This window comes from Diachasmimorpha longicaudata, chromosome 2, assembly GCF_034640455.1.
Source record: "Diachasmimorpha longicaudata isolate KC_UGA_2023 chromosome 2, iyDiaLong2, whole genome shotgun sequence".
Taxonomy (NCBI): domain Eukaryota; kingdom Metazoa; phylum Arthropoda; class Insecta; order Hymenoptera; family Braconidae; genus Diachasmimorpha; species Diachasmimorpha longicaudata.
Genome location: NC_087226.1, coordinates 3,437,132 through 3,455,668, shown reverse-complemented (window position 1 = coordinate 3,455,668; position 18,537 = coordinate 3,437,132). Strand labels below are relative to the sequence as shown.

At 40.5% G+C, this 18,537-nt stretch overlaps 1 protein-coding gene across 1 annotated transcript; it reads right to left on the bottom strand.

Annotated features, from left to right (window-relative positions):
- Positions 1–398: 398 nt before the first annotated feature.
- LOC135172610 (uncharacterized) lies at positions 399–7,536 on the bottom strand. Its single transcript, XM_064138764.1, has 2 exons — positions 948–7,536; positions 399–873 (listed from the first exon to the last, which is right to left on the bottom strand). Exon 1 carries the CDS (start codon positions 6,561–6,563, stop codon positions 996–998), a length of 5,568 nt encoding a protein of 1,855 aa, XP_063994834.1. The 5' UTR covers positions 6,564–7,536; the 3' UTR covers positions 399–873; positions 948–995.
- Positions 7,537–18,537: the final 11,001 nt, after the last annotated feature.

Genomic DNA, 18,537 nt, shown 5'->3' with positions numbered 1-18,537 from the left:
AGGAAGACGAAAAATTGCCCTCCAAATTTACCCCGAAAATATTGTTTAAATAATTGGAATCCGCCACTCCACAAGTGGGCATTGTCACACATGTGTAAAGGAATCTTTAAATTATTACATCATCCATCAGTACTCCCAATTTCTGAATTATCCAGCTATATCCAGAAGTGGATTTGCCATTTGAATATCAAGCATTATGTTTGAGAATTGACTAATTGTAGGGTGAATGTGGGACGGAAAAATTGGATGAAGGATCCTTTCAGGATTAGTCGGGTAAAAAGTCGGACTCACTGGTTGATTTTCTATAAAAGTTTATTGGGGCCACGTGCCACCAAAGTCGTTTTATTAACACTGAGTTTAACTATAATTATTATATGTATTTAGTTGTTGTTCCCGATTTGATTTTCTCATGCATAAATTCGTTGATAAACTGTTGAATTAAATATAAGGAGAAATCGTCCTTATGTATAACGGAGATGTACTTGGTAATGTACTACTAACAAGAGATTTGCTAACTAAAGACGGACGTTATCGCTTTCTGTGACACACTACGATCGACTGATTTAAGATATGAGTTTCCGGAGTCAGCTCGTTGATCTACTGACCCGAGGTGTCGCTGGGAACTTTTAGGTTCTCACCGCATGTCTTTGATTCCCGACTGACGCTATTTCTCTACGTTTCAAACATCCCGGGGGCAACTCAACATCAGGGATATTGAATTATTCTAATTCAGCTGATCCTCTGGAAGTGGTCGAGTATCATCTAGTTGTAGTGCTGGGTGCTGTTGCTTCTGCTGTTGAGCTGCTGGTTGCTTGAGGGAGGCGTAAATTCTCTCAAGCTGTGACTTCCTCTTTGTTGATGGTCGCTGGTTGTCTGTAAGGGGAAGGACAGGGTGAGAAACGTATCACTTGCCAAATAATTAAATAATTATGCAACATGATACTTACCTCTCAGTCCTGTGATTCCTGGATGTCCCCTTGTTGCTCCTCTCGCGGTTACTCTGCTGGTGGTGGGTCTGATGGTAGGAGACAGAGTTTGGCAATTGGTCTGTCAAACTCTGCGTAAGTTACCTTTACATTGTGAGTATCTAGTGATCCGTCTACGTGTCTTGCTACCTGGGATCTGGCTGTTCTGACTGTGACGACCCTGGTGAGTCCATCTGCTCCTGGTCGCGCTGCTATTACCCTGGCGATTGGCCACGTTGCTGGTGGATATTCATCCATCATCAAGACCATGTCGCCGACCTTGATATTTTCTTGTTGATTTTTCCACTTGTAGATTGCCTGGTATCTTTGTAGGCACTCCTTAGACCATCTGGACCAGAATTGTTGAGTGATCTGGGTGACGAGATTCCATCTCTGTAATTTGCTGCTGGGTTTCTGGAGAAGAAATGGTTCTGGTATGAGTTGAAGGGGCTCTCCTACCAGGAAGTGTTCTGGAGTGAGCACTTGTAGATCTTCTAGGTCATCTGACATGGGACAGATTGGTCTGGAGTTGAGGCACGCTTCTATCTGGATGATCACGCTGTTGAGTTCTTCGTATGTAAGCGTTGATGGTCCTAGTATCCTCTTCAAGTGATATTTCACGGATTTCACGGCCGCCTCCCATTTATCACCAAAGTGTGGTGCTCTTGGTGGGCTGAAGTTCCACTGAGTTCCATGGGTTGCGAGGACAGCCTGAATTTGTTGATTCTCTCTCGACTCCTGGTGATAGAGCTGTTCTAGGACTTCTGCTGCTCCAATGAAGGTGGTGGCATTGTCACTATACATGACGGCTGGAATGCCACGTCTTCCTGTGAACCTTTTGTAGGCGACGATGAAAGCCTCCGTTGTTTGCCTGTTGACGAGCTCTAGGTGAACTGCTGACGTGGTGAAGCACACAAATACTGCTATATGCACTGTTCCTGGTGGTGCATTTGTTGGCCTCCACTTCAGGATAGGAAATGGACCTGCATAATCCACTCCTGTGTGGAGAAATGCCCTAGCTGGTGAAATTCTTGTTGACGGCAGTTGACCCATCTGCTGTTGAGCCTGTCTTCGTCGATGATGGGTGCAGATGGCACAGCGTAAGATGTATGCTCTTACTGTACCTCTGCCTCCTACAATCCAATATTTTTGTCTCGTATAGGCTAAGGTAAGTTGAGTACCTCCATGTTGAGTTTTCTGGTGAGCTTCTGCAATGACCAGTGTGGTGAACCTTGACTGTCTGGGCAGGATTACTGGGTGAATTTCCTCTGGACTAAGTTGAGCGTTCTTGGGGCGACCTCCTAGTCTCATGATGACTTGGTCGTCTAGCGTTGGTGTTAGCTTTGCTAGCTGATGATTTCTTGGTAGTTGATGATCTCTCTGCAAAAGTCTAATAGCTGATTCGAAATATTGAACTTGTGTTACCTTAACCCAGAATACTCTTGCTTGGTTGAGTTCTCTAGTTGTCAGGACAGGTCCCGGGGGCGTTGGTCGCCGGCTGAATCTGTCTATCGCTCTGTTGATTGTCGCTGTCACCGCTAACAGTTTGGCCATTGAACTGTATCTGTTGAGGAGTTCTGCTATTTTGCTGACTTTCATCCTTGCCGGATGAGCTGGTACTGGTTTAGCTTCCTTGGCCACCTCCGGAGTATCCATTTTGGATACGTCTATTGATGATTGTGGCCAGGCTTCTGGATCCTGATTGATCCAGCTTGGTGCTGTCCACCAGAGTTGATGATCTGCTAACTCATTTGGTGACATTCCTCTAGAGGCACAGTCAGCTGGGTTCTCCTTTCCACTGACGTATCTCCATATGGCCTTTGGTAGCGTATCCTGTATTTTGATGACCCTGTTATGGACGAAATCCTTCCATCTTGAGGCTGGGCTCCTAATCCAGGCTAGCGTGACTGATGAATCTGACCAGAGGTAAGTTTCCACCTGATTTCGATCTAGTTGAAGCATCTCATATGTTGATTCTACTAGCTGGGTTAAGAGTAGACCTGCTGTGAGCTCTAGTCTGGGTATGCTCATCCTTTTGATTGGTGCGACCTTTGTTTTCGCACACACTAGAACTGTTGATGGTTTCTCGTTGATTGTTCTCGTTCTAATGTAGACCACTGCACTCATGGCTACCGTTGATGCATCTGCGAATCCATGTATTTGGATGTTGATCGTCTCCGATGATAGCTGTATCCATCTGGGTACAGTGACTCTGTCTAAGTTGGTGAGATCTCCTCGGAATGTCCTCCAACGGTTTTTATATTCGTCTGGAAGAGGATCATCCCAGTTGACCTTGAGCTTCCATAGCTCCTGCAGGAGAATTTTCCCTTGAATAACCACTGGAGCGATAAATCCCAATGGATCGAAGATCTGGGCTATCTCTGATGATGCTGTTCTCTTGGTGATGGTAGCTGCGTTGAATTTCCTCGATTTGTACCTGAATGTGTCGGTTGACTGGTGCCAACACAAACCAAGTACTTTCGTTACTGATTCCTCAAATTGAATCAGGCTGCTCTCTGTTGTTAGGCCTAGTTGATGAAGAGCTTCTGGACAATTACTACTCCACTTCTGTAGAGCTAAACCTCCTGCTTGGCATAGTCCCTGAAGCTGCACTGCTATTTCTTTGAGGCCTTCTGCTGAGTCGGACCCTCCGTATATGTAGTCGACGTAACGACCTCTTGTGATCGCTTCGACGGCTGCTGGAAAACGGTGTCCTTCATCTTCTGCTAATTGTTGAAGTACTCTGAGCGATAACCAGGGCGAACAATTGAGACCGTAGGTTACTGTGGTTAACTGAAAGGTGATCTGCTGTTCATTGTCATCGACCCACAAGATCCTCTGAAGGTCCCAGTCGTCCTGATGCACTTTGATTTGTCTGAACATCTTGATGATGTCCGTCCCAAAGACGAGTTTGTGTTTTCTTATCCAGGTTAAGACGTTCATCGCGTTCATCTGCAGTTTGACACCAGGATATAAAATATCGTTGAGTGACATTCCTGATGAACTGGCGCTGGAGCCGTTGAATACAACTCTCAGCTTTGTTGTGATGGCGTCCTCTCTCAAAACTCCGTGATGCGGCAGATAATAGGCTGTTGATGGTTCTGGAAGTTCTGACGCCCTTTTCATATGTCCCAATTCCTCGTACTCCTTGATGAATTCTTTGTAGAGTTGGGCATATGCTTGATCCTTGTTGAGCCTGCTGATTACTGATTTTAACTGACGTGAGGCCTTATTTTTTGAATCGCCGAGCGCTGCTGAGGACGTTCTCAATGGGAGTCTCACTATGTAGCGTCCGGATTCATCTCTGCGGTGAGTTTCTTGAAAGTGCTTCTCGCACTCGAGTTCCTCTGTTGACAGCTCTGAATGTTGATGTTGAATTGGCAATTCTTCCTGGACCCAAAATTTCCGGAGAAGCTCTAGTAGTTGCTTGTTCGAGGATTCCCGTGCTATAGAAAAGGACATCTTTGTTGAACAACTTTTGCATTTGACTGGCCCTGATAATATCCAACCAAATGCTGTGCGTTGGCCAACTACTGCTGTTCGTCTAGACTTGATGATTGCACTCTCGATGATCCGCCCATAATAATCTGCTCCTATGATGAGGTCGATCGGTCCAGGTCTGAGATATTGAGGATCGGCTAGTTGAAGGTTCTCGAGTGAGCCGATGTCTGCTAATGTACATGAACATGATGGCAATGTAGTAGTCAGTTTCTTCAGGACGTGGGCGCTGATTGTGACTTGCTTCTGCCCGTGATTTGCTTGAAGACTGACTGTTACTACGCCCTGTGTAATGCCTGAATTGATTCCGCCAATTCCTACTAGTTTTATTGATGATGGCCTTCTCTTGAGTTGCAATTGATGTGCTAATTGATCAGTTATAAAGGACAATTCTGATCCTTGATCAATTAGCGCTCTTGCTTTCACTATGAAGCCTCTGGTTGAGTGTGCTCTGAGTCTAGCGGTGGCTGATAATACCGCTTGCTGATCTTCTTCTGGTTGATGTACTGAGTAGGTATCTGTTGACCTCTCATTGATCCTCTGATTGTTGATCTTTGCTGATGCTGGTGATGTACTGAGTCTGGTTGATGTGCCTGGTGTTGGTCTCTCCTGTGCTGCTTCGATCGCTCTGACTCCAGCTCCAACCGATGGCGCCGTTGTCCACGAGCTCCCATTGTGGATGAGTGTGTGATGATCTCGATTGCACTCATGACACGTCTTCGTCGATTTACATTTTGGTTTGCGATGGGGACCAAGACACCTGAAGCACAGCTCCTTATTTACGACAAAGCCGTTTCTCTTAACTGGGATGAGCTGCTTGAAAAGTGGACAGACTGCGATAAAATGTCTGCCCTGGCAGTAAGCACAATTTGTTTTGGGGAATAATTTCTCCGTTGAGTGGCTCTCCTGTTGTTGAGTGACTGTGTACCCACTCTCTCCTTTTGTGATGGGCTTCTTGATCGTTGGACCGCTTTCCTGATGATCCTTGAGGCTAGCCCCTGCGTTTAGGGATCTCCCATAAGCTTCAAGGAAGTCTACGAACTCCTGTAGACTAGGGAAATCCTTGGAAGTTCCCAACTTGACTTCCCACTGCTTCAGCGTGTCCACATCGAGTGATCTTCTGAGGATGTGGGCGAAGAGTTGTTCTGTGATGTTCTCTGTGTTGAGTCCTGGCACATCCTTCAGTTGATCGAGGGTCTCGACCACTGTTGCTGCTCTGGATCCGAGGCTCTCGGCGGTAACTTTGTTGATTTGCTGCAAGCCCAGGATTTTATTAAATAAGGACTGAGCCACTACCCTTGGATCCTCGTATCTCCTGATGAGTTTCTGCCACGCCTTCTCGTAGCTTGCTGGTTGCGTGTTGAAAGTGGCCAGGAGCTCGGCTGGAAGTCCTCTGAGGAATCTCTTGAGCCATATAAGTTTTTTAATTGGGGGGATGCTATCATCATTTCCCACCATCGTCAGGAATGTCTCGCTAAATTCCCTCCATTCCTCTCTCTTCCCGTCAAACGGCTTGATTTTGAGAGTCCCCAGTTGATTTGCGTAAGTGGACTCCTGCATTCTTGCTGCATCCCTAGCGTTGATTATCTGGCCTCTGATCTGGCCCATGAGGGTTAGACACCCTCTTTTATGACCGGATGCTTCCTCATATTCTTTGCCATCGTGATGTTCATGATCTTCTGGCAAAGACTCTATTAATTCTTCATGGATCTTGTTGAGTTCTGCCCACTCAGACTCAACAATGTCTCGTTGACTTTCCAACTCTTCCACTGTATATGGAGCCTGCGTCTCTTGAATGCGAGATAGCTCCTGGTACACTTCTTTAAGCACTTGAGCTTTAAATCTCAGCATTCTGAGTTTGCTGCGTTGAGGTACTGTGATAACTTCCTGTCTGTGTGCTCCGATTTCCGAATGTCTAGGCTTGATTGTCTGCGTAGTGACAGACATTTCTGGAAGAGTGGCTTCTGTGTTGAGGGATTCATTTTGAATTACTCCTGTTAATTTGAGCTCTTCAGTGGCATCTGCCCGTGAGCAAGACTCCTGTTGAGTGTCCTTGGGTGTCAGGTCCGAGCTGTCACTGGGTTCGTTGAGGTCGCTCATGATGATGTACTCAGTGATCGACCAGTTGATAAATATCGATTAGTTACCGACTGTTAAGCGTCTGATGTCGGTTGGTTATCGACCGTGCCGCTGCGATCGCCACCTGTTGCGCGAACTATTCGGCCCATGTGTTGGGTCTCTGCGAAGGCACACGATTACTTCGGAAGTTCACCGATAACACTGAGGCTTTTGAGGCTCTGTTGAGTTGCTACTGACCTTGGCCTTTGTTTCCGATGTAAACAAAGTTTTCGGACCCTGTTCTCTCGTTGATTACCTGCTTGTTGAAGTCCTTGCTCGCACTTGTGTGAACCTCGAATATTCCAGATTCGCGAGGCGTTACTTTCTCTCACGCGACACTTCACTTTGATTTTTCACACCCACGATCCGGCTCGAAGGACCAATGTTTGAGGATTGACAATTGTAGGGTGGATGTGGGATGGAAAAATTGGGTGAAGGATCCTTTCAGGATTAGTCGGGTGAAAAGTCGGACTCACTGGTTGATTTTCTATAAAAGTTTATTGAGGCCACGTGCCACCAAAGTCGTTTCATTAACACTGAGTTTAACTATAATTATTATATGTATTTAGTTGATGTTCCCGATTTGATTTTCTGATGCACAAATTGGTTGATAAACTGTTGAATTAAATATAAGGAGAAATCGTTCTTATATATAACGGAGATGTACTCGGTAATGTCCTTGGTGATGTACTACTAACAAGAGATTTGCTCACTAAAGACGGACGTTACCGTTTTCTGTGACAAACCAGGATCGATTGATTTAAGATTTGAGCTTCCGGGGTCAGCTCGTTGATCTACTGACCCGAGGTGTCGCTGGGAACTTTTGGGTTGTGACCGCATGTCTTTGATTACCGACTGACGCTATTTCTCTACGTTTCAAACACATTAGATTTCAACGCATCGAATCGCCGAAATTATATTCCATCATATACAACATCCTGACCAATTATCTCTAGCATAATTTGTAAATTCATAGCTCCGGTGGGGATGAAGGAACCGGAAAAATTCGCCAAACGCGTTATATTTATTTGCCTCATCTGGTAAATATACTTTAAAAACTAATTTGGTAGAAACCTCACACAAACATGAGGGCCGTAGAAAATTGATTAAACTCTCAAAGCCTTCTCATTTCACCAGGTTTTCATGTCGCGATAAAAAAATTTCCAAAGAGAGGATATTAGATACTTCAGAAATTGAATGAGCGCTTCATCCTATAATACCGGAAAGGAAATTTCTTAGAAAAATTCGGGTATCAACACACGTTAATGCGGCGTAATTCATACTCCTTTGGAATATTACTGACCTAATTTATTTTATGTAAACATGTCTACAATTTTATTTCGGGTATAATTCGTGAAGGCGAACAGTTATTGATACATCGACATGCCACTTAAAGTGTAGATTCGTCTAGAAAATTCTCCTGTTTTACGGAAAATTTGTGAACGTCCTTGAATTTTCAGAAAGAGTGGAATATTTGCTCGAAACTTCATTTGTGTTAATCAATACACATCAGCTATTGGAAATGGGTTATTAGGAATAATAATTCTGCAAGTAATTTTAAACTATTTTCTTTCTTTATTATGTAACTCAAATAATTGTGCTCGGAAGACACATCCGCTCTGTACCGATTCCTTAGAGGAACTAACTAGATCTACCAAGGGAAACAACACACTGGACCTTCTAGTCACATCCTCTAAACGAATCCTATTCGTTCCACTTTATTTATATACTTAAAACCGAACTTAAACATCATACCTCACACTTCTCAGAATTCCGACCCATAAAAATGTTTTTCAATTTAAATATAAACACTCAGAAGAGAATAAGATTGATTCTTGTTCACTATTTATTTTATGAAAAATCCAACATAAACAAATTTACTATAAAATTTCTAGTACGGCTACTGGAACAGTATATTTCGATACGAATGCGACTGCGTGGTGACGAGAGGGAAATTATCACACGAGTTAAAATATCCCGTCGCACGTGTATCCGAACTGGACTTTTTGTTAGTGATGCTACATTCACCGAGTGGCGAACTGTGCCATTTTTCGTTTGCTCGTAAACGAAAAGTCTTTTCGTTGACAAGTTTTGACTTTTCGTTTACAAGTAAACAAAAAGGCACTTTTCGACAGTAGACTGAACGTAGCGGCAGTGGAAAAAAAATATTATAATCCTTTAGATGTGAAGAAATCTTATATTGTTAAGGTGAAATGTTTCTTGATTTCTGGCGAATTTTCATATGAGTTAAAAAAAAATTCATATTTAAGCTCATAAAATTTCCTGTATCAGCACTTTGCGCCTCATTTCCCCTGCTAGCACCATAATTTTTCCTAGAAGTTTTTCTCCTTGTACATTAAAAAAACCATAATGGGACGCATCCTCCGGGTGCATCTAGATATGCTCTAGATATGCTCTAGATATGCGACCTCAATGGCCGCAAGTTGTGAGTTCAAATCAGAGCGACTGCAAATTTTGCAGAATTTGAGGCTCCAACGAGTGAGAAACTGTCGGTAGGGCAATTGCCTGTGCCAGTACATGAATTTTTTCCTGCGGTTTCCCGTTTCAACTGCTATATTCTATAGGAGTGTGAACCCGGTGCCGTGTAGAATCTCCAGCCGCATGCATAGGGTACATTAGAACCAAACAATCGAAAGAGAGCAGAAAGTTCCGGAATATCAAACAAAAACGTTGGAAATTCGGATTTTTAATTATCAATTTTACCGTATTTATGTAGAACTGTCTAGAAATTGATCTTCAAAATTGCGAAGCTTCGAGCACATACACGCAGGCATGATATACTAAATATTAGATTTTAATTGGAAGCCAGGTTAATGAAAAATAAACGTTTAAGTAAGAACAATTTTATATTACGTTTATATGTTCACACTTCGAGAGCAGCCATTGAACTGACAAACGATCTTGAAATCTCAAAAACCAAAGGATCGTCATCATGGTGTCTTTCTTTCCATAAACAGAGATTGGTTTATATTATTTCATCAAAATTCATTGGATTTTCGTCGTAAGACCACACAGATGACCTTTTTAAAAAACAATGACCTCATAGTATTAATATAAACTTATACAGGTCTGTAATACGTTTTTTTTACATTTCAGAGCATTCTATATAACGTACAATTGAAATTTGAGAATCTAGAAATCGGTCGAATACAAGACATCCAATGCGCAGCAAAAAAAAAATTTGCCCCCATAGAGTCATGCTGCGTCAAAAACACAGATTTTCATACGGAGAGAGAAAAGTTCTTTAAAAATTACGTGACTGCTCCATAAACTGCCAGTCAAAACAATATTCAGTAAAAATGACGTAGCAATTCCGCATTTTTGATGTGAAACATCTATAGGCGCACTCCTAAACCGAATCGTTGGCGTGGCGATACTTGCCGTGGCGAGCAATCGCCACGCTATACTAAGGTATGCCTATCTATATTCTGTGTAGTAGAGTGTACGGTGTGGCTTCTCACTTAGTTCGACGTTGTTGTTTACTACGGTACACATAACCTGCGTTTTATTTAATTTTTCATTTTAATTTTTGATAATAAAATATGTGTGACAGTGATAACTCAGAAGATCAAAGTGATCAACCTTGTGCAAAGAAAGTGAAACTACACTATGGTATACTACCAAGTCATCAGTAAGTAGATCGTATTTTTCAAGTCTCCATAAATGAAATTATTATATTTTTATATTTAATTAATTATATTCATATTAATCATATTAATAATTTATATAAATTATATTAATATTATCTTCAATTAAGTATTCTTTTATTATTCATGAAGGAATTAATATAGAAAAATTTATTAATAAAATTTATATTTGCAAATCTTTAGTCATATATTGCTATAATTAACTAAGATTTGAGTTCATGAGTATATTGAAGCCATACTTAAAATTTTTTTTTTTTTGTGTATTTTAATATCATATTTTTTAAAATATTTCAGTTCCCAACAATCATCGCAGGGATCACAACATATTCTTATTGAAACTGGACGCCACCCTGATCATTCAAACACAAGGCATACTATCAATCTTGTGTAAGACTTTATTAATCGAATAGTACCAGACTATTTTAATTTTTATCTTAGATTTTATTAACATATTTATATTTTTTATAAATATAAATGTGTGTTTATATTTTTTAATATGGAACAACAATAGATGCTGTATTTGTGAGATATCTTGATGATGTTCCGTCCAATATTTCTGTAACGTACTTTAGTTATCATCAACCAATCGTCACAGTAATACCGGCAGAGGAAACATCAAATATAACTATTACTGAAATCACGAATGAAAAGATTTAAATTGTGGCCACTTGATATTAATATCGAACTTTTATATCACCTGTAGATAAATGTTTATTAAATAAAGTTACCATTTTCTGTAAGAAATTCGTAATACTTCATTTTTCCATTAGGCTATATTTAATTCCTGTAATAATATCATCTTATATGCATATTACTTGTACACACATGATGTTTCACATCTGCCAGGCGTCCCATGACGGCTTATTTTTTCACTGGACGCTCTAGATTTTTCCTGAAATTTTACTGAAAATGTACGTAAATGTTCCGTAATTTTTATGGAATATGGTTTGGACCGGCAGATTATGGAACAGGCGTGTAATTTTCAAAGAGTTGTTCCTCTCCCTGTAACTTTTCATATTTTGTTTGTTCTCATCCCACATTTATACTGATCGCTAAAATTTTTGTTTATAATCATTTATGTTCTCCACCAAAACGTCTAAGGCTTAAGAAGGTAGATAGCAATCTTAGATAAAACAATATGATCGTAAAGTTTCGAAAATTATAATCATACTGACAAAACATGTTAGATTTATATTTTTATCTCAGAAATGCTGTTTGAAAAAACTAAAAATGGCTTTCCATCAAGAACGAATGGACGTTTGCAAGAACCATTGACCTCTCAATCACATCAAATTTTTGTAGACTCTCTGGAGGGGTCGGTGGTGATTTCCTGGGTGGATTTGAAAGAGCGGTCGGGGAAAGGGGATTGACTACGTTCCGACTGTTATAGAGTCCCGTTAACTTTACCCAGTTTCTCCCAGTGGAATTGTACAGAACAAAGACAGTAAATGCAGTTAGTAACAACAACAGACCGAGAGAAATATATATTCACACACAGTAACAACCAAGTGTCTTGGGATCTAAAACTATTTTGTGGAAACGCGGGACAATTCGAAATTGTGCACATGGTAGTTGGTAAAACCGACAACGACATACGCTGTATGCCTAGTGTGAGCCCTTCTATGTTTCCGAGACTTGCATGCAAATTCGTGAATTACCCCACTGTAGTGTTGCGTTGGGTAGAAAAGACCTGAACAGGGGAAGTCCAGCCGTGTACAGTTTTGAATAAGGTTTGGCATGGCGGGAAAAAAGAGAGGCCGTCATTGGTTGATTGTTATTCCATTGGAGTAACGGGTTTTGAAAGGGATAAAAATACAGACAATGACCCCATACCCTACCCCATCGGCACGTGATCGACAAACTTTTTGTCTCTTTTTACATCTTTTCGGAGAAAGGAATAAAGAGAAAAGAGTTTTTTCATTCGCCGCTATTTTTATTCCAATTTACGCAGTTAAGTGAACTCGAAAAATTTTTAGTGGCAGCTGTCAAATAGTGCTTGTATTTTCTTGCCAAAATTAATGAACTTGCAGGAATATTTTCCAGTTGATCTGGAGTTTTTACTCTTATTTTTTCAGTTTAATGTTAAACGTGCGGAGTTTCGATCATTGGTTGATAATTTACATTTATTGAAATTCACATTAATCGATTCTGAAATAATATCGGGATTCATAGTTTTTGATTCTTCGGATGGTTTCAAGAACAAGAGGTTTTGCATGGAATCCCTATTACCGCTAGTGTGGGGTTTTATTTTTGCCTTTGTTGTGCCTTTTGGGGACACAACAAATTTTTCTAGTTAGTGAATAATCACAAGGTTTGTTAGGATTCGGTGTTTAATAAATGGATAACCTGATATTTAATGAAACTTTTGCTTTATTTTAAAAACACATATTTTTTAAATGAATTTTTACACCATATTAATTTTAAGGATTTGCGCGGAAATTCGTTTACGGTTGATCTTGACTAATTTAAATTTGGAAGAAGAGTAGCCCTTTGGTCGATTTTTTGGACGCCCAAAATGGAAAATTTAGGAAATTGATGGGAGATTGTGTAGGAGGGGAGGGTCCGTTTTGGGACTCGACTACTAGAGGAGAGTAAGGCTGAGTGCAGTAAAAATGTCTCACGGAGAGAAAGAATTGAATTCAGCTTTGAGCATGGCCATGAATAATTACAAGTCTTCCAAGAAACGTCCTAATAACAACAATGCCATTCAAGATATCAATGGGAATAGGGAAAATTAAGGACCTGTAGACCATGAGCCAGTCAATCTTAGGACGTGCAGTATTTTACGAAGAACTTGTCATTGAAATAATTCAAATTGTTTGTAGATTTAAAACATATCATTCTTCATATCAGTCTTCATCATTCCAGGTCATTCATCTCTGAAGGGCTACATCAACAATTCCCTCAATTCCATCTTCATAACCAGGGATTAAATAATGCTCGTAATCCTTTCCTTGGAACCCCTTCCACATAATTTACAAAAATCGAATTTATTATATTATTACATGATAGAACATACCCCGCAGTCTGAAGTTATTACATGTAGGAAAAAAGTTGATTTATCGATTTGAAAATGTTATAATTCGTCACGAATATCATTGTTGCCTTGAAAATATTAAAAATTGATCATTTTTTCGCACCTATTCAAGCGTTTATACACTCAACCGATATTATAACGACTCAACCATCGTGCATGTCATAATCTATAAGTATTCAATACTTGAGATCAGTATTAAAAATCAATTCTTTTACAACACTCAGAAAATTTGGAAGAACATGGAAGTTAAGAATTTTCTAACCTGCAAAGTATACACAAGCCACAACTAGTCCGTTGCTAGTACTTACATGCGTTAATTCATCTATTATATTTTGTAATTTTTATTAGAAATAAGACTTACCTTTTGTCTCATTTTTACTCGTCAGAAATATTTTATTCGTGTATTTTGCTACCACACTGGACGAGAAAATTGAATGCTTCAGAAGAAGCTTCGAGAATCCAGGCGACTCAATGCGGTGTAAACCAACGTGACCGGCCGGCATGGATGTACGTATTATCAAGACTCCACGCATGCGCGCACGTTTATAACCTCAATGCATTGTCATATCACGTATGTTTTGGTGAGGGTAGAAATCACCACCGTGTTAGTTTGATGGATTAATGAATATTTATCAATTTATTAAACTTGATTAATGCTAGTTTAGAAATCGTAAAAAAATGGTAAACGCTCGAAAAAACCAATCAGTACTGAACGATTCAGATTTGTGATATTCCCTGAAACCATTCACAAAATTATATGTTCATAATTTCACGTGCAAAAGCGATTTAACATTCACACGAAAAGAAAGCATTCAATTTTTTTTCAAAGTACATGTATACAAAATTTTATAATTTCATTTTCAGGTTTTTTCCGGTTCAAACTGAAATCAATTGCGTCACATCCCAACCTAATCAGAAATGGTTCACAACGCCGTGTAATGGCTGAGATCATATCAGAAACATAAGAATTTGATCCGTTTTATTTCGGGCCACCTGATCATAATTGACCTGAGTTATTTTTGATTACACAAACTGGATCAGGATTTGATCAGTTTCTCATCAGAGATTACTAGCTCAGGTAAACCTGACTATTGTCGGGTCCAATACTGCTCCAACTTCAGGGTCGCCTGATGAAATTTTCACTCGGGAATTTGCTAACTTGAACTCTACTATCAGTTTGTTCAGTTTTGCCCGAGTTTTATTGCCACTAAAACATCAACAAATAAATTTTTACTGAAAAATCACAAATATGGATATCTCTGAAGTCTTCAATGGAGCAGTATTCACGTTTGACTAGATCTACATAGGTGATTCTGAGATGATCGTAAAGAAAGAAATCGGACCTGTTGCTTTTGAGATAATGAAGAATAAAGTTTTAAATATATCAAATCGAATATCTCAGAAACAAATAATCCCTTTCGTTCATCTTCAATATGAAAGTTTGTTATCGTGAGACCTAAAACCGTACGAAATTTCAACAATTTCTCTCTTAAAAAATTAAGTTGGCTATTATTATAGAAGCTGATGTCGGAGGCGATGGTGACGGTTAAAATATACGTAAATCCAGTAGGCGGTCCAGTCAGTTGAAGTATATTTTTTTTGTGCAACAGAATGTCAAAAAATGAGCTGTGCCATTTTTCGTAATCGTAGTCAAGCTGTCACAGCCGGTCCTTCGGAATTTCTTTTTTACTAACAATGGTGACAAGAGATGAAAGATAGGTGTTTTTTTAGTAACCCTCAAGGCAGAATGTCATAGATAAACCCATGACAATGATCGACATCCATCCTTCAATAGAACATTCAGGTTAAGAAGGTTCTCATCTCTATCTGGTGGGATACACAGAGGGAGAAAACTCACGAAAATTTGTTTATCTTCCTGGGACATTGTTTCATGTTCATTGTTTGGTGATGGTGAGAGGGGGTTATAGACATATCACCGAACAAAAAAATGTCTTCTGGTAGGAAAACAGAAAAAAAATTGAGTGATCGTTTTACCCGTTGCGTCCCTAAACAAAACATTAGAATGCTTTTTCACACGTAAAGTACATGAGTTGCCTCAATTGGTTACATTTGAATTCGTTTGAATAAATGCATTGTTACTAAAAGCGTTTTTTTCGATCTTCCTAATTAGAGCCACAATAACGCTCACGTTTGCGAGCAATCGTGTTATGGAATAAAAAATCGATGAAAAACGGAGTTATGATATTATCCTTGTTATGTGATCGTAATTTGCAATGTGGGGAAGAAGAATGCACTTGAGTTGCACTTAATGGCACACCACTTGTTTCATCTCAAAATTTGAGAAGAAAACGAAGGTATCTATCAATCTTAGGAAGTCTGGGGTATGTCGTAATTACGGAAAAATTATAACCAAAATGTTTTTCCCCGGACATGGGAAATACCCGTTCTATTTGTCTCTAGGATCTTCCGAAAACCAAATAATGAAAGTTTTGAAGTGAGTCAAAAATACGTTATCGAAACATAAACACCGATTCCGTTCACGCATATCCGGGTTTTTCCATTCCGCGTTTCGCGATCTGAGTACCTTGCTTTTATAACCTCACTTTCATTGTTTTGTTATCTTACGCCAAAAAATCTCAAATTACCATAAGTGTGTGAAGTTTTAAAATAAATCAAATCCTTGTAAAAATCTATTGATTCCACATCGTAAAATATAAAAAACTGTGAATATTAAACTTCTGTGTTGTGTCTTATTTCTCCTTGTAAGAGAACAAACAATCAAAAATAAAAAATTCCTACCTTAGTCTTAATATTCTTTCGAGTGACGTTAATTTCAATAGCTCGAGCAGTGCATGTGTTTAAACAAAACAATAATTACGTGCACACCACCGATTTTAAGTAAACTAAACTCATTTAATGATCTCGTATCAAATGAAGACTTTAAATTCACATCAGTAGACTTAGTTGACTTACCTGAAGAGACTAAATGTAAGAGCAGTAACGCATTTGTCTTTGATCGCTTAAGACACTATTGTAAAGCATTGTCTATCATCGCCCCTTTTCATCATTTCAAATCTATTATTAGAATTTAATGATAACTTGTGGAAAGATCTCATATTTTTAACATCAGACCTGATGTTCTCTTTATACAGGGTCCTTTTTATGATATTGTTAAGGGTGCACCGGCGTGTTTGGGGGTGGTTTGGAACCGAAAAGTCCTTTTCCACTTTTCGCTCCGACGCACCCCTATCGAGATATGGGGGTGAAAAGAACGGCCAATGGGGCGCGAGCTTTGCGCGGCTGTACGTCCGTGTGCCGCGGGTAAGCGGTGTGCGTGCTTCCCCTTCTCCACGGACGGACGTTCCATTCCGCTAGTGAGAGGAAGAGAGGGGGGGAAAGATATTTCTCTCTCAATCCTTGCCAATTTCAAGACAATCCTTGGGGGGGGGGGGGTAGAGGGGGTGATTAAATTACATAATTAATGTTTAAAATTGTCGAAATAATAATAAACGCGTTAAATAAGAAACGCGTTTTCTTGATTATCAGAGAATCAAATTGTCTACAACCAATGTCTTATGGCGGGTCCTGTAAATCCATTTGTTTATGTAATAATTGGATTTAAAATTTAAACAACAATCCGCGATTAATTATTAAACTAAGACATCTACGCGATTTTTCGATAAGATAATTAATGTGTAAAATTGGATTTCTCGCAAAAAAACCGTCTTGACAAAATATTGTAAACCCATTTGTTTACAAGATAATTGGCAAAACGTGTTTTTTGTTGGAAAAATTTTGCAAATCGCGGGCATCCCCCTTGGCGTTCCAAAGCTAATTATTTAAATGTTTATTTGTTAATTATCTCATTATGCAATAGCCCTACAGTGGTTTGTCAAGAGATCTTTTTTATTGTAAATTTAATTTACAACAAGAAAGGTCTCTTGACAAAATCTTGTAAACGAGCCTCTCATTGGGATTATTAATAATAAACAATGCGTCTCTACATTCCCAGGGGATGGCTCGCGATTTTCGCGGAATGGGGTGCAATAAAGGTAAACGAGGCCTACTGTGACCCCTCAAATTTTTTTTTTATTATAAAATTCTTTTTGTCCAGGATGGGGAAAGGGAAAAAGAGAGTACTCTCACGTTAGATTATTGTGGTGGCCCTGAAAAGGGCCGATTTTTTTTTGGTGAACTATAAGTAGTTCTCGAAATGTCCACCTCCAGCGGCGATGCACAGTCGGGCCCGTTGAAGCAAATTGCTCCTCATTCGCTCCAGTTCACCAGGAGTGATAGTTACAACTGCAGCGTGCTGCAGTGCAACCATTTCCTCCTGATTCGCGGGGTGATGAGCGTGGACGCGTGACTCTAGAGTACCCCACAAGAAAAAATCGAGTGGGGTAAGATCTGGAGATCGCGGGGGCCACGCCGCACGGGCGGTTGGCGTTGTCCGGCCCTGTCCCGGTCGTTCCGGTTCCCGATCCAACGCTGGGGAAACCGCTCATTGAGCTGCTGGACCACCGGAACGCAGGTATGGGCTGGTGCTCCGTCATGCTGGAACCACAAATCTCTGGAATCCGGGCCATCACCAACTATCCCTGGAAGATGCTCCTGGAGAAACCCCAAATAGTTCCCACCCTGCAATAACAAAAAGGTAAATATTTGCAGAAACCTATGATATCGGGTTAGACAAGTCCAACAAGAAAAGCAGTATTGGCAATGGGGCATACTTACGTCCAGACGTCCTGGAAGATGATGAATGTGGACTTCATCGCCCAGGATTCCTCCCCAGATATTTAACGTTCCCCAGCGATATTGGAACTTTGAACTCCTTGCGAGTCGGGGGTTTTCAACCGCCCAATGATGTTCATTGTGCTGGTTGACGATCCCCTTCTTCGCAAACAGTTTCTCGTCCGTCCATAAAATGTTCGTGAGGAAGTTTGGCTCTTCACTTCTGTCGAGGAGCCATCGACAGAAGGCCAAACGTTTCGGGAGGTCCTCCGGCTTCAAGTCCTGGACCGGGGTAAATTTCCACGGGCGAAAGCCTTCCTCCCGTAAAACTCGTTGGACCCTGCTCTCTCCAACTCCCAGTGAAGCCGCGATGCTGCTAATGGATTGTTCGGGATCCTCCTCCACGGCCTCCAGGATCGCCTCCTCCACGCGAACCCCAACAGCATGTCTCGGACGCCCTTCCCCCCCATATCGCGGGAGAATATTTCCTTCTCGAAGACGTTGGAGGGCGTCTCGGAATGTACGTGGATCAGGTACCGTTCGTTGAGGGTACTGTTCC

What these genes read in the sequence shown, in the direction of transcription:
- LOC135172610 (XM_064138764.1), bottom strand. Translation starts at nt 6,563, where the DNA reads ATGAGCGACCTCAACGAACCCAGTGACAGCTCGGACCTGACACCCAAG.